General features: G+C 51.4%; 1 protein-coding gene across 1 annotated transcript in view; it reads left to right on the top strand.

The window, feature by feature from the left end:
* Positions 1–12,278, top strand: part of Zcchc24 (zinc finger CCHC-type containing 24) — a 51,774-nt gene extending 39,496 nt beyond the window's left edge. The window contains exons 3-4 of the mRNA XM_052189903.1: positions 5,288–5,452; positions 9,828–12,278. Coding sequence (XP_052045863.1) covers positions 5,288–5,452; positions 9,828–9,941 — 279 coding nt within the window. The 3' untranslated portion in view covers positions 9,942–12,278. The remainder of the gene's footprint in view (positions 1–5,287; positions 5,453–9,827) is intronic.
* Positions 12,279–16,516: the final 4,238 nt, after the last annotated feature.

Genomic DNA, 16,516 nt, shown 5'->3' with positions numbered 1-16,516 from the left:
GCTTGCTGGCCTGTGTCCCTCTCTCTGCTGCTTCTGAAACTTGCCCTGTAAGCCACCTCTGCCCCTTGCACACAGACACAGACACACACACACACACACACACACACACACACTCCCACACCAGCTGGGCTGTCCAGGAGGTCTAAGGAATTTTCTCATGATATCTCTGCTGAGCCACGGCGGGCAGAAGAGCCTCCTGAGCCTTGCTTTCAGCCTCTCGGAGATGGATGTTCTTGGGCATCCTGCCCTTACCCCAGATCTTCAGTTTCACCAGCTGTCCTGTAGCCTTCTGTGGTGAGAGGCCTGACAGGCTGTGAACCCTGAGAACAAAGCCCAGGACCCTGGCAGTGTCCTGCAGCTGCCTGGTCTCTTATCTCCTTCCTTGTCCTCTGCCAGCACGTGTCCAAGCTTCTGCAGCCTTCTTTTTTACTTTATTGAGTGTCCTTCTGGAAGAATATTCCAGAAGATGACGATGCCTCAGTCCCCTTTCTTCGATGGCTGGCTAGTCCCCCTATGTGCACACCTTGGGATAGAGGACTACATTGGCTGCCCGGCTGCCATCTCACTTCTGAAGTATTCTCTGGATTTTGCCCAGGCCTCAGCTCCTCCCTCTGCGTGCCGTAAACACCAATAGTCACCGAGCGAGGGTGTGTTCTGTGTGCCTGGGCTGAGGGAAGCACCTGCAAGGGCATCAGGTCTGCAGCTCAGGCCCTTGACCAGCATCTGGTGCCAGATGCAGAAACAGCCAGAGATACCAAGGGACTTGTTGTGGGTCGCTGGGTAGCGACAGATTAAGCCGGCTTGTGATTTAGGGATCTGACCCAGGAGTCCAGGATCTGAGTTTGCCCTATGGCACAGAGTCACCAGGGAGCCCGGCACCTGGCCTGTCAGTGTGGACATCTGGGCCTTTCGGAGGCCAGGCGTCCCAACCCTGGGTCTCTGGCAGATGGCTCCACAAGGACCGTGTTAAAACTTTGAGCTGTGGCTCGGCTCCTCATTCATTTCCTCTCCAACTGCCTGTTCCTCCCTTTGGTTATGATCTATACCTCATTACTTTTGTGGGTTCTCATGACCTCCAATTCTGAATCAGACACCCTGAGACCAAAATTCACAGTTTATTTCAAATCCTGACTCGGATGCAATGTTTTGCTCAGAAGTGATGGGATCAATCGGTACCCACTCTGTCCTTTGGCCCAGATCTGGTAGGCAAGCAGAACAGGTCTACAGAGCCAGATGCCAGAGCCAGCCTGCTGGGGGATAGGCCCTATCCCTCAAACAGCTAAGGAAAATCTCAAAGCCACCTGTGGTGAGACATCTACCTATTTGTAGGTGTGTGTGTGTGTGTACTACCACACCAGACTAACTTACATGGGTTCCTGGTCAGACTCACGTCTGCACACTTACAGGGCAAATATTTTATCAATGAAGCCACTTCCCCCAGTCCCATCCACCCCGCGACAGCATAGGCTTACACCTTTGGAAACGGACGCAGGAGAGCACATGTATAAGGTGCCTTGTTTTGGGACAACAGAAGCAAGTGGGTTATGGTCACGGGCAGCTCAGAGCCAGGGCACTGGGTGCTGGAGGATGGTGGAGAGACTGGTTTCAGAAGGACTCAGAAAACCTGTAAACCAGATAGCTAAAGAGCTCAGCCTCAGAGGTGCCCTCTTGTCCAAAGCGAAGAGACCACCTCCTGACTCTGAGGGGTACATCTCTCACAACACAGCGCCCTCTCAGGCCTTCCCAGGGCTCACAGTGAAGCTGAAGTCACGGTGACATCAGGCAGGTGGCCCCCAAATCAGCACTGTGTTGTGCTTGCTTTCCAAGTTTTGATTTTCACACCAATCTCCCCCTTTTTTTTAATTTTTATTGTTCCTGAGTTCTAGTCGGATATCACCTAGTGGTGTGAGTGACTTCTGGGGGAAAAAAAAAACACTGGCCACTCATAAGTAATAGAAATGATTATCTTACAGACTGATACTACTTCAGGTTAGTAAATAGTAGTGCCAATAACCCTGCTTTACCTTGTGTGCCAAGTGCTGCTCTCAGGGCAGTATCATCTCCCATAATGCTCGGAATACTCTTCTAAAAGGTTTTATTGTAGATATTCACTGTGGTGTGTGTGTGTGTGTGTGTGTGTGTGCATGCATATGGGGGGGTGTCAAAGGACAACTTGTGGAAATTGGTTCTTTCTACCATGTGGGCCTGAAGATTGAACTCAGGTCCTCAGGGTTGGCAGCAAGGGCCTTTACCCACTGAGTCCTCTCACTGGCCCAAAACCCTCTCAGACAGAGTCACTTCCCCTCACCTTGTCCAAGGTCACAGAACTAGGATTTGGATCAGGGTCTGCTTCTTTTGAGACAGGGTCTCTCTGTGTAACACTGGCTGTCCTGGAACTTGCTCTCTAGCCCAGGCTAGCCTCTAACTCAGAGATCTGCCTGCCTCTACCTCTATCTGGAGTGCTAGAATTAAAGGTGTGTACCACCTCCCAGCTCAGGGTCTACCTTTGACCTCTATACCTGGTTTCCAAAGCGGGCAGTCACTCAAGGAGTTACCATGGCAACGATCATCCACGCTTCCTGGACCTGGTAGAGGTCCCAGAAGGCCGGTTCTGGGCTGGGGGAATGGCGGCTCCACGGGTAAAGTGCTTGCTACACAGCATGTGGGCCTGAGTTTAATATCTTGCACCCACAGAAAAAGCTGGCTGGGGTGGCACCTGACTATAATCCCAGCACGGGGGAGATAAGATAGGAGGACTCGTGGAGCACGCTGGATGGCCAACCAAGACGAATGGGTTAGCTCCAGGTTCAATGAGAAAGTGTCTTTAAAAAAAAAAAAAGTGGAGAGCAAACTTGTGTTTGACCTCTAGCCAGTACATGCATGGGGACAGCTGTGTATACGACACACACACATACACACACACACACAGGTTCTGATTCGCTGAATTGAATGTGGGGCTCCAGATTCTTCCTCTCTAACATGTTGCCGGACAATCCTGCCACTGCCAGGCTGGATCCCACCCTGGACGAGGACACACAGAGCTTTGTCCAGGCCTCTCAAACTCAAAGCCCATGAGAGCCAAGCAGGGGAGCTGTGTGAACACTGGATCTAATGGTCAGCCGCTCCTGGGCCTCAGCTAGTGGAAATCCACGGCTGGTGACGGTCCACAGCTCTGGGCTGTCTCCCAATTTTAAATTCTGTGGTAAGAAATCCAACTTTTTGCATGGAGGCACTTTATTTATGATGACCCTGACTGAGGAGCAGCCCAGAGTGCCCTGTGTCACGTCATTGGCATACAGTGCGTATTCCTTGGCAGCAAGAGAGGGTGAAGTATGGACACTTGCTTCAGCCTGGGCGAGCCTCAATGGCATCACATGAAGTAGAAGAAGCCAGGCAAAAGGATGAGTGTAAGCTAGGGAGATCTACAGAGGCAGGAAGTAGATCATATGAGCAGATAAATAGAACAGGAAGCAGGCATGAAGGAGCACAGAGTGACTTTTAGAGGGTGACAAATGTATCCTAAAACCAGACTGTGCACAATCCTGAATATACTAAAGACCATTGAAGTGACCATTTTCAATGAGTGAGGCGTGCATTATTTGAATCATATTTCAATAAAGGCATCAAGCTGTGCAGGAGAATACTTGCTCCTTTCATATATAAAATGCACTTTGCAAGTCCACAAGGAAAAGGTTGGGGTTGAAAAGATAGCTCAGTGGTAAGCACCTCTGCAGCTGTTTCAGAGGACCAGAGTACAGTTCCTAGTACCCATACTGACCGGCTCTCAGCTGCCTGTAACTCCAGCTCCAGGGGCTCTGACGCCCTCTTCTGACTGCAGCAGGCACCTGCATGCACAGGCGCAGACACGCGTGCACTGAAAATATTTTTAAACCTGCATAGAAAGTACTCCGAGGAATATGAACAAGATGTTCTTTTTAAGACTTACTTATGGGGCTGGAGAGATGGCTCGGTGGGTAAGAGCACCAACTGCTCTTCTGAAGGTCATGAGTTCAAATTCTAGGACCCACATGGTGGCTCACAACCACCTGTAACGAGATCTGATGCCCTTCTGGTGTCTGAAGACAGCTACAGTGTGCTGTGTGCTTACATATTAAGATTACATATTAATATTACATTTTAAAAATCTTTTTTTAAAAAAAGACTTATTTTATGCATGTGAGTACACTAGCAAACCATTCTCAAATATGCGCAAAGATGCTTCTTGCTCATTATGAAAGACGTCCGTCAAACCTCCTCTGAGAAGATCTCACACCTTTTAGATTAGCGATCCTATGGTCTCCCCTCGTGGAGAAAGGTGCATTTCAAGATGCCTGCTCTGGGGTTGTAACCAGGGCATGCAGTGGCCAGACTAGCATGGCTCTCTCTTTCTTCGATTTCCCAGCAGAGACTTTGCTCTCACCACAAGGTTTTAGAGACCTCAGATTTTTTTCCCCTTTCTTTATGATATTGGCAGATTTCCCGTTTCTAGGTAACGAAAGCACTTTGCAACATCTTGGCATATGGATTACCTGCTACCCTACTCCTGTTCTCCAGGTCAATCCCTACATAAAACAAGAGCCACTTGAACATAAGCACTGTAGCTACTTCCGTTCACCCGGCATCAGTCAGTCACTGAAGAACTAATGGGCAGGTAGCGCATACACCATGGGCACACGGGGCATGAGACCACCGACGCCCCAGGCTTGGAGAGAGCACGCTCATTTTGTTCGTCAGAACTGTGCACAATTTAAAGCTTATGAGTTGTTTATTTCTGGGACTCTCTGATCATGACTGAGGAAAGCAAATGTGTGAACAGTGCAGCTGCAGACAAACAGGAACATCGGCTAAAACTCTGCCCCTGAGGATATGGAACACGAAGGTGGTGAAGAGCTGTGGGAGCGGAGGCGGCAGCAATAGATCTTATCGCTAAAAATGGCGCCCATAACCTTTGGCTCAGGAGTTTCACTTCTGGAAATTTACAAATCCCCCCACAAGCATGTATGTTGACACGTGTGCCAAGCACTCATAGCAGCACTTAATGAATTCATGAATCCTGCCACCGTGCAGCCGTGAAGGAGAATACACTAGCTACCGGTGTCGACGTGAGAGAAACACCAAGCTTTTTGGGTTGGAGATGCAGTTCAGTGGGTAGAGGGCTTGTCCAGCATGCACGAGGTCCTGGGTTTGATTCCCAGCACACCATAAAGCAAGTATGGGTACGGGATACAGGCCACCAGAGCTGGAGGCTGAGCCCTCATTTTCTCGTACTTACTTCCTGTCTGTCTAGGCACGCCCCAAAGGCGAGGGTCTGACGCCGTACCAAGGCAAGAAGCGCTGCTTTGGCGAGTACAAGTGCCCCAAATGCAAGAGAAAATGGATGAGCGGGAACTCCTGGGCCAACATGGGGCAGGAGTGCATCAAGTGCCACATCAACGTGTACCCGCACAAGCAGGTGGGTGGGCGGGGCCTGGGTGGGGGCGGAGCTAGGTGTGGGACTGAGCCGCCTGCAGTGGGTGGGGGTGGCATTCTTTCAGGCTCTCTGGAAGGTGATTCTTTCCCGGTACTGAGGCTTAACTGACTCCATACTATGGAACCTGAAGCTGAGGTGTGTGGGTGGGGTAGGCCGTGGTGGATGACTGGGACAGGGAATTAGGACAGCAAGTCCTCCCGTGTCTGGGTTCCGAGGATCTGGGCTGCAGGTCTGGGGGACGCACAGACTGTCTATTGACCTAGACAGAAAGGCAGAACCAGTTCACACACTCAGAGCCAGAGGAACTGCAAACTTGGCAGTTTTCCTGTGTGGGCCAGTGTCTGGCAGGACCGGCTACTTACCGGGTCCCTTCCATCTTGCCAAGATATCCCTCGGTCCCTGCTAGCTCACCCTGCCTCCCTCCTCTCCATATCCTACCAGCCTAGCCTAAGTGTAGTCTGCTGACCTGCCAGCCTGGTTCTCCACAGAAGAGCCAGCCCACCCAGTGTAGAAGAGTCTTTCAAGAGCTCAAAGCTCCATGCTTCCGGCTCACCATCATCCAGACAGTATTTGTTGAGCACCTACTGTGTGCTTTGGGAAGACTGAGGTACACAAAGGCAGTAGGTTTTGAACAATCTCACCTCGCAACACACACACCAGCCAAGTTCTGGGTTCCCGAGTCCTTGTGTTCCTCTCTTTGGCTTGAGATTTGGGAATACCCCACACACACTCCTTGTGAGGCAGTGGGGCCTGTCCTCTCGCCCCTCCCCCCTTTCCCCCCTCCCCCGGGGCTGACCTGGGCCATCTCACTCCTCTGAGAAGCCCTGCCCCCACTACATCTGTTTCCTGTCAGGCTCCAACTGTGTCTCCCCCAGACAACCCAGCCCCCCCCACCTCCCACCCCAGAAGAGAAGAAAACACTAATGGGTTTTACCTCCCTGCTGGGGGCTGGCAGTGGGGGTGGGGGGCAGCTCACAGATCAGTCCCAGCTGCTGGGTGTCTCCTTCCACAGAGGGGAGTCATCCTGACAGCTCCCCCAAGCTCCCCACTGGCAACTTGAGGCTGCAGGCTGAGCAGGTCTTAGCAGCTGGCCAGAATCCATATTGACCAAGGCCAAGGAGAAAAGCAGTTTTAAAGGAAGCTCAGGCTTGCGCTGGCGAGTGTAGGCCAAGAGTATTTCCCAAGGATTCAGCTCATGGTCCTACCCTTTTAAAACATCACTGATAATATTCACTATTAATACTAGCATATGGACAATTCCCCATGAGCCAGGCACCCCTCTAACCACTCTTAACGACAACCCCCTGAAACAGGATTTCTACTAGGTTCACTTTATGAAGGAAAATCATGCAAAGAGATGCTAAATGACTTGGTGACTGTCCACACAGACATTATGAAGTCTTTGTGAAGCTCTGGAGTTATAGGATCCTTTAAGATAGTCATTTACTCTCTAGTGTACACACACACACTCACACACACACACACACCACACACATGTATATGGATACACACATACAACACACATACATGCATAATCACATACAACATATACACACACACCATACACACACAACAAACATGTACACTTGCATGCATGCACGATATATGCTTGCACACGCTTAGGTGCACACAGAGAACACACAGACACACACGTGTATACACATATACACAAATGTATGCACATGTGTTCAGCAGACTCACACACACACACACATACACACACACACAGAGCTAACCTACACAACAACTGTCACTAACCTGCAGGCTCAGGCTGCAGAAAGGCACACTGAGGTAGCAGCCATCAGCCGATGGATGACAGAAGCAGTGTTCAAAGCTGTGTGATGTGTGTGTGACATTGAGCTGTGGAGATGTGGGCACCGCGGTTTTCCAGAATACTCTGCCAGCCTCTCAGCATCTCATTGACTCTGCCCTTACCCGTGGGACCTCTGGATCTCTGTCAGCCCCTGGAATGAAAACCAGGACAGCAGTGCCTGGCAGGGCGGGCAGAGCAGTGCCAGGGAGTTCTCAGGACCACAAGGGAGGGAGCAGCCTTATAGGAGGATGCTGCCTTGGGACAGAAAGCCAGGTACTTGGAACAGGCTAGGAAAATGCACGAGGACAGGCAGCCTCCCTGAGAGCATGGGGCTTGAGGTTCACCATTTCCTCCCTGGAGGCCTCTGGGCAAGACTTTTAAATGGCTTATGGTTTCCTCGCCTGTGGTAAAACACCACTCCCATGGAAGCTGTCCCCTTGAGGCAGCCTGAGTTCCATGGCAGTGCCTGGCCACAGAAAAGGAGGAGCCCAGGCAGTGTAGGCTAGCTCACTCCTGTCCCTCTATCCCCTGCTAGAAAGCTGGTTCCTGGAGGGTCTGGGAGGAGCTGAGGGGAACAGTGGACATTGACTAGATAGCTTGGGTTTGTCCTGGGGTAGGTGACATGTCAGGGCTCCACTAATCCCCATCCTTTGGTTGCTGAGCAGAGAGCACAACCAGCCCTGGGTGCTGGGAACATCCGGGATGAAAGCACAGGGACCCTGATTCCAGCTCAAGAGGGAGTTTTTCATATAAAACATACAATGACCACACCCTGGGGATATGCAAGCCCATACGGAGAGGAGATTAGTGCTGCTCTCGTTTTCTGGGACACATGGAGCAGCAGGGGGTGGGTTAACCACCTCCTGCTCTGAGTGACCCTGTATCACTGTCCCCCTCATTAATATTAAAACTAAACACCACCGGGACCTAGAAGGAGTGTTCTTCCATCTAGTCTTTGTCTTTACTGGGTTTGCTAAGAACGACTCCCTGAAAAAGAGCCAGCCACCCACTTTACAGCAGGGAACGAGATGCTGTCTCCTAGGGGTCAGGTGGCCAGGCCAAGGCCACGCAGCCAGTGTATGGAGGCTGAGCTGCCCTCTGGGACCTGGTCTGCTAGGAAGTCAACTCTTTCTTCTCTTCCCTGCTGGGACAGAATGAGAGGGGTGAGGCCAGTTCTCTGGAAGGTTTTCAGTTCCAAGCCCAATCTCTCCTTCCAGGCCTTTCCTCTGTAGCTAAAGCTTAAAAGGACTGAGTTGTGTGATACCCCCTTCTAGGGCAGCTAAGAGGTAGAAGTCTGGCCACTTTAATTAACAATCTACACAGCTGTGTTCATATCAGCCGCCCTTCCCTGACCATCCTGGGCATGTCACTGGTATCCAAGGGTCTTAGCCCCAAACCTCGTGTCACCCTATAGTTTTTGCTCCCCTCTTCTTGACAGACGGGTCCCAGCTGGCCCTGACCAGCCTCCTCTGAGCCTCTGAGTCTGGGTAGAAGACCCTCTGCTGCTTTGGTGTCTTTCTGGGCTTAGAGGGAGAATAGAGTCTTTGTGGCCGATTGAAATACTGTCCACTACAGAGCCACCCCTCACGATCTTTGCAAGCTTTACAAGTCTTTGGCTGGCTATTATTGATAGGTCATGGAGGGAGAGGAGGCAGAGAACCCTAAGTCATCCAAAGTACAAAAAAGTTTGAGGGCCGGTGAGGCGCCTCAAGGGGAAGGACCTTGTCCCCAACCTTGATGACCTGAGTTCAATCCCTAGGACCCACATGGCAGAAGAGACCTGACTCTCCCAAGCTGTCCTCTCACTGCCACACTCATGCTGAGGCAACACATGCTCACACATGAACACACACTTAGCACATGTAATTTTTTAGAGGGGTGCTTGTGTGTACCTAATGCTGCCCAGGTTTCCAATAGCCAGCGTCCCTTGGGATTTCTCCAAACTTTGCAAATGGGCAGGGTGACAATAGGCTTTACTGATGAGGGGCAAGCATAAGCGGCACAGTAGGCCTAGTAAGTCACCTCCTTTCCCCGGGCCTCAGTTTCTCTGCTAGAACACAACAAGTTCATGTAGTCACTTGATAAATGGGCAGGCACTAGGCTGGGAGTTGGCTGGGGTTGATCCCAGACCCCAGATTGGCTGAAACGTAGCTATGTCCAGGATAAGTGACTCCCAAGGCTACTGGATTAAAGGGGACAGGCATGAATTGGGGTTTCCTTTGACTGAGACTCAGTTTCTATGTCTGGCAGATGTCTTTGCGCCCTGTCCTGAATTTATTCTCGGCTAGATTTGGGAGATTTATGATTCAGGGGGAGGCAGTTGCCCAGACCTCTCTGTGGATCCAAGCAACACATCTGCCATTGGTTCTGGGACTAAGACCCATGCCTTGGCTCCAGCCAGCCCAGGAATTTCATCTGAGACTTACAGGACACAAATGTCTGCAAACGGGCAAAAGCTGAGATGCGGAAGCATTGGCTGTGCTATCTCTGTAACTGCAGTTTCTCTCCTCCCTTCCCTCGATCCCTTCCTCCCCTTCTCTGCAGAGGCCCCTGGAGAAACCTGACGGCCTGGACGTGTCTGACCAGAGCAAGGAGCACCCGCAGCACCTCTGTGAGAAGTGCAAGGTCCTGGGCTACTACTGTCGTCGCGTGCAGTGACCTTGGCCACCACTGTAGCACCTCTCGGCTGCCACTTCCCTGTGTTGCCCAAAGGGCTGGATGTCCCCATACTTGAGGAGACATCACAGGCCTATGGGACAGAGGAGGCTTGTGTCCTTGTCTCACACACTGACAGAGTAGCTGACATGCTCCCAACAGGGTGCAGAGACAGGAGGCTCAGGGACTCTTCACCATAGGCCTGGGCTCTGTTAGAAGGACAGAGGCCAGCAGAGGTCTTGATGTTCCTGCGCGCTCTCTTCCTGTGTCTTTGGGGCTGAGCGACCTTGTACACTAAGTGAACTGTGAATCCTGAGGCCTGTGGGAAGCTCTCCCTCCAAGACCAGCCAGGCCCTATCCCACCCAGCACCTTGCAGCTTCCCTCGTATGAAAAAACCACTTTAGGAAGTCCCATGCCAGTCCTGGACTGTAGTTATGATGGGCAGTCACTTGTTCTCACAGCTACTGAGGAGTGGCCCTCTGTCCCTGCCCACACTCACCCCCTAATCTGACCAGCCCTGACATCACTGCATTGCGCCTGGTAGCTAAACACAGCCTCCCTCTGCCAATGAGACAGGTAGGCAGTGAGGCAGGGCAACACTGAACAGTGTGCCAAGACATTTAGGGACACCAGGCATCACCACTTCCCGTGACCTCCCCTAGACTGTCCCGTAGGCTTGGGTTCTGTCAGCTGCTCTCTGTCTCTTCACCCTTAGCTTCCCACCCATGTCCGGGATGCCACCCCACAGAAGCCTTAAGGCTGTTCTGGCCTGAAGGATGCAGGCCCTGGCATTCTGGAGCCGCTTTCTGCCACTTGGGACAAGGACATCTCATCTCCAGCGTTAGTTTCCCCATTAGTTAAGTGACAAAGTGTCACCAGAAAGCAAGAGGTCCCAGTGATCTCTGACGTTCTAGAAGAGAGCTGGCTGACTCTGGAACACAGAGTGTCACTGAGGATGGAGGTAGGGGGTGGGGGAGATTTGTCTCTAGACATCCAGGTGCCCTGCCCCCAACCTCTGTCCTGATAGACACTTAGGATGCGAGGCTGAGTGATGTCAGGTCCTCTCCTGTAGCCCTTCTCACCTGATGCTCCCATCCCCCCCTCCTCCCCTTTCTCTTCAGCCCCTCACACTGGGCAAGCCTATAATGAGCCACAGAACCTCTCCTTTGGAAACCGGGGATAGAGATTTCCCACTTCCTAAGGAGGCAGTGAGATTTCCTGGCATGTCACATGGTCCCAGGGTGGTGGTTGTCCTGGCCAGGGTCAGCGGTGCGCCCCCTACCCTGTGACAAGCCACACCTCTCCTGTCTCTCTCCTCTTCCCCAGCTGCCAGCCCTGAGTTGCTTGATTTTGCCCCATACTATGCTTCTATGGAGAGAGAGAGAGAGAGAGAGAGAGAGAGAGAGAGAGAGAGAGAGAGAGAGAGAGAGAGAGATATCAGACCATGAAATAGGCCTGAAATTCAGTGTTTACATATGGTGCCCAGTTGCCCTTTGTTTTCAAATGAAAATGTTTTGTGCGACCGAGGAGTCATGTGAAGTGTTAAGCAGGGGTCCAGGGGGTAAGAGGAAGAGATGGTTGTGTGTCTGCAGCAGCTAGCTGCAGGGTGGATTTTGGGAGAACATACCCTCTGAGCACTTAACAAAGGTAATATCTTTGGTGGCCCAGATTATAAGCTGCCACCCTGCTGCCCTCGAATGGCGGCATGCTGGGCTACAGATGGTGAGCGCCCAGCACCAAGGATTCTCCAGGCTTGCTACTGTACCAGGGCTGCCCCCTACCAAGCTTCCTGCAGCTAGGAAAGGGCTTTTTCTGTTAGGCATCCCACCGGGGCTCTAAAGAGTGTTCGCAGCAACAGAGACAGTGTACCTGGGTCCCAAATGAGGACAAGTTGGGAATAGGTAAACTGAGTCAAAGATGTAAATGACAGATGCAAAAGATGCTAGCGACAGTCTTCAGAAAGCCAGGTCCAGTAGAAGGTGAGCTATTAGCTCACTAGACCGATGTCCTGCATAGCCACGCCCCGCTCACCCCAGGCAGCCCCTCCCTGGTCCTGCCTTATGATGCTTTGACTGAACTTGTGATCTTCCTGAGGCTAGCAAAAGATACCACTACATCAAGGCTGGGTTCCGGGAGAGTTAATGCTCAGAGGGCCTAGGAGGCCAGGGGACAAGAAAGCGTGTGGTTGTAGTGCACTCAAAAGGGACAATCGCTTGCAGTGGGTAGATCTAGCGATCTAGTTGAGAGAGAATGATGTTTACCCCATATGAAGTATTCAATAGCTCTACTTGTGAATTTGTATTTATTTTGAGTTATACTTGACACAGAATTCTTTTTTTTTTTTTAAAAAAAAATGCTATGTGTGTATTTTGGGAAAAAAATTCATAGATGTTAAAATTTCTGCATGGTTACCAGGCTTTCTTTGGACACGGAACTTGGTAGCCCGCCCCACCCCCACCCCAAATTCTTTATAGTGATTTTTGTTTGTATATATTTGAGGGTCTTTTTTAAAAAAAGAAAAGAAAAATATGATGGCTTGATACTATTGAAATTGAAAACAACAGAAAGGCATGTTTTTAAACATCAGTGCTTTTGAAAACGTAATCCATATCAAACTGATTTTTAGATGTATTTTGCAAGTCTGGTTGAGCTATAAGAAGATATTTATGGTGAGAACTTTTCCTTTTTCCTTATTTTTTTCTATGCTTGGTCTGTAAAAAGTATGCAACTGAACTACATTAAGAAGGAAAATATTATCTACATAGAATTATTATATGAAACTGGTACATAATTCTAATGAGGAAAAAATCTTTGCAATCTTTTAAGCTATGTTTTTTTTTTTTAATTTCGTTTTCCTTGGATGAAAATATCAGTATTAAGCAGCCAGTATGTTATTCAAGTGTTTAGACCTATTAATATGCTCTTGTCCTGTATTTATACATTTGTGCATTTTGGAAGTATTTCCTCTTTAAGGGAAGTTATCAATGGACAACACGGTAAAAAGGGAACAGCGATCCTTTGCGCGTCTTCCGCTGAAGATGACAGGTGGCATTGAATCTTTCCCCCTGCATCTTTGTGTTATTACCTTGTTATTACAGTTTTATTAATTTTTAGGGGAAGGGCGGGGAACGGACAAAGGAAGAGGACTCATCGGATGAACAGACCCTTTGGTCTGTGAGCCCAGTGGCCTTGTCAGCAAGACCCAGGGAGGTACAAGAACATGGCGGGCAGGCTTCCTCCTTGTCCCAGGCCTGCCTGGAAGCCCAGAGCTCTTTGATCTTGGATCTGTCCACTAAGCCCTCACTCCCACCCTCTAGCTCTAATGGACTTGAATTTACTTTAAAGTCTAATCCAACCTCACTACAATGTAGCCAGTGCATCAACTAATATTGAAACAAGGGGTGCTTGCAGCCTTCTGGGAAGTGGTAATGAGGCTCCCCTTTGCTCTTATGGCCAACTTCCCTGTACCAACCCCTGCAGCCCTGTGTAGTGACCCTGTCCATGTCTGTATCTGTTCATGTGTGTGCACTCAGCTAAAAAAGACAAACAGAGCCCGTGAGCCCTGCCTGGAGGGTACATGGAGAAGGCTCCTCCCCTCCCCGAAAGGGCCGGCCTCGGGGTGGCATTCCGTTGTGTGCCTTATTCCTGGAGACACTATATAAAGCTTGCCTATGAAAATATAGCCTTTCTATGCTGTATTAAAAGGACTTTGGGAAAATCGAGGCTCGTGAATTTGCTTACAAGGAACATGGGGGAAGCCAGACCTTTTCACAGAGCAGGGGTGGGAAGAAGTGGGTGGCATTTAGTTCCAAAGCTGGACATACGGTCTCTGTCCCGTTTCCGCCAATGATCTGCCTCCTCCCAGCCCCTTTGCCCTCCTCATGCGGACACTCCTTCCAGAGTGAGGGTTCTCGCCAAGTGGGGCCTCAATTGGGTGAGATTGTCAGCAGATTAAGTCACGCGTTAGCTCGGATGGGACTCCCTCCTGGGTAACCATATATAGGAGTAACAGCCTCAGACTGCAGCCCTGGGCTCCGATGTGGCTGCACGCGCTTGAATGCGAGCCAGGAGTAGGGTCCGAGATCCTGGCTGCCACGTGCAAACCAATGCAAGGCTCCAGGGGAGAGGGAATGGGGAGTTCTTTTGAGCAAAGGAAGGACTGGATAGGGCTGCCACCGGTTGGCATCTGTAGCAGGGAAAGGAACACCATGAGCGGCAACTTGTTCTTGAAGCCTCTTGGCCAAGGACCAGTGCCTCCCCTCAGCCTTGAGGCTCACCAGTCACCTCCAGGAGGCAGCAGTGCTGATCCATTGGTCTGAAAGCGTCCTTGGGCTCTTAAAGACCCCATGGGTGCACTGTGCACCTTGAGCATTGCTTGTTTTGAAGAGTCCCCCTGTGGCCCTGGCAGCCGGGGCAGGGAGTGTCGACTGACTATTGATACTGTCTGTCAGTGAGGAGCCTCCAGCCCCACTGCAAGAGCATCCAGTCCCTGGCTGGAGCCAACCTGCCACAGGAGCCGACTGCTGCCTGGTGGGCAGGGTGTGGGGAGAAAACCAGGAAATCCCAGGTCTGAGTTTTAATATCCAGGCTGCTAAATTTAAACAGGTCGAAGTGCATGTGTGTGGGCAAGCTTCTGCCTCCGGACTGTGGCCCCTAGACGGAGCTGAGAAAACCAGAGAGGATGAGGCGACAAAAGCCATCGAGAACACAGATGACTAACTCCAGAAGCGCCCCTTATCTGATTTGGGGTGTAGGGTGAACCCTGGAAGCCGCCGAGCCCTCTTCTTCAGAGTAACATAAAGTGAATGTCCGCTTATCATCGGGGGTGTAAACATCAGGCAGGCTTGGGGTCTGCTTGGATGCAGTCAGTGTCACTTTGGCCCGGCAGGTGAGTGAAGGGGACCTCACAGAGCAGAGTGAGGAAGGACAGGGTGACTTGTGTGTGCAGCTCCACAGCTGGTCACCTGCCAGCTGCCAGGACCTCAGCTAATAGCTGCAGGGGTGCCAAGCAGCGTGTACACACAGTGCCTGCCCCAGAGCACCCTGTCCTCTGCAGGGCTGCCTTCTAGGCCAGCGCTTCCCCCCCACCCCCCACCCCCATCTCTCTGAGGCACCGCCACTCCCTCAGCATTCTATCCAGATAAGGCAGAGCAGTGAGCATGAGTCCCAGCAGCTGCTTGGCAGTAAGGCAGGCCCAGGAGAGATGACCTCTTGGACCCACTGTCTGCAGCTTAAGGAGCAACACTTACCTCAAGGCTGCACAAGGGAGTAGGAAGAGGAGTGGCGAGCCTTGAACCTCAGACCCCTGTGCTGTCTGCTCAGCCTGAAGCTTCCAGGTTGGCTTTCAGTTGTCTGGCTCTGCCTCCTCCCTACATGTCCCTCATCAAGCCCCAGCATGTGTGTGAGTGTCTGTGTGTGTCTCTGTGTGTGAGTGTATGTGTATGCCTGCGTGTGTGTGTGTGTGTGTGTGTGTGTGTGTGTATGTGTGTGTGTGTGTGATTGTATGTGTGTGTGAGTGTGTGGGTATGTGAGTGTAGGTGTGTGTATGTGTGTGAGTGTGAGAATGTGTGTGTGTATGAGTCTGTGTGTATACGTGTGTGTGTGCATGTGTGCGTGCGTGCGTGCGTGCACTTTGGTGCTTTGTGACCCATGAAAAGAAAACAAACTCAAAGCAAACACAGGCTGGATTTCAACACTTCCCGAATCCGTGGAAACCAATAATTCCCCTCAACAGGAAGGACGTCCGTTTGGACTTAATGCTCGTGTCCAGAGGCAGTGTCCACTAAGGGGCCTTCAGAGAGCAGCAGCCACTGAAGAAGGGATTGTGGAGGGATGTGAGAAGCCAGCCCAGCTCTAAGAACAAGCTAGGGTGCCCAGAAAGGACAGTTTTCCCTGATGTCACCAACGGGGCTTGTGGCCGAAGCAGGGTTTGATCCTCAAGTTGTCCCCTCCCTCCCAGGCTCTTTGGCTAAAGGGAACCATACCAATGGGGCAGGCAGAGAAACTGAGGCTGGAGGGTTCTGATGCTTACAACCGTGCTGGGTCTCAGTTATCAGCTTCTTTGGGGCCAGGCTTGGCACCCTGGTACTGAGTTAGAGCCACTGTAAGAAGAGCAGCCAGCCCCCCACCCCCAACCCCGGTGTCCAGATGTCCTGACTCCAGTTCTCTACGGCCTGGAGGTACCAGAGTTGGGCATCCAAACAGCCCCTGGCCAGCAGGGTGCCTGAGCCTGGCTCCTGGCATGCAGAGGAGAAGCTGAGGCGGAGAAGGGTGATGGCTGAGGGTGGGCTTGCCTCTCAGGGAATTAGGCCTGCTGGCTGTTCCCTCACAGTTCTGGCCAGAGCGAGGAACAGCCTGTCCTGGACTCAGGGCCTCTTAACACTTCCTCCCTCATCTATCCTTATGCTGGAGTCCCAGGGGAGGTGTTAGAGGTCTTGGCTCCCCCGCCCTACCCTCACTCCCACCCCTCCCCCACTCATGCACAAGCACACAAAATTCACACAGCCCGCCAGCTAGCTGCCTGCAGCAGTCTGAGAGCCCTTGGGAGGTGGGGGTTGGGATGTGTGCTTCCCTGGTG

The sequence above is a fragment of the Apodemus sylvaticus genome, chromosome 8, assembly GCF_947179515.1.
Source record: "Apodemus sylvaticus chromosome 8, mApoSyl1.1, whole genome shotgun sequence".
NCBI classification, from domain to species: Eukaryota; Metazoa; Chordata; class Mammalia; order Rodentia; family Muridae; genus Apodemus; species Apodemus sylvaticus.
Note: the sequence above shows the minus strand (reverse complement) of the source record. Positions and strands in the feature narration are given on the sequence as shown.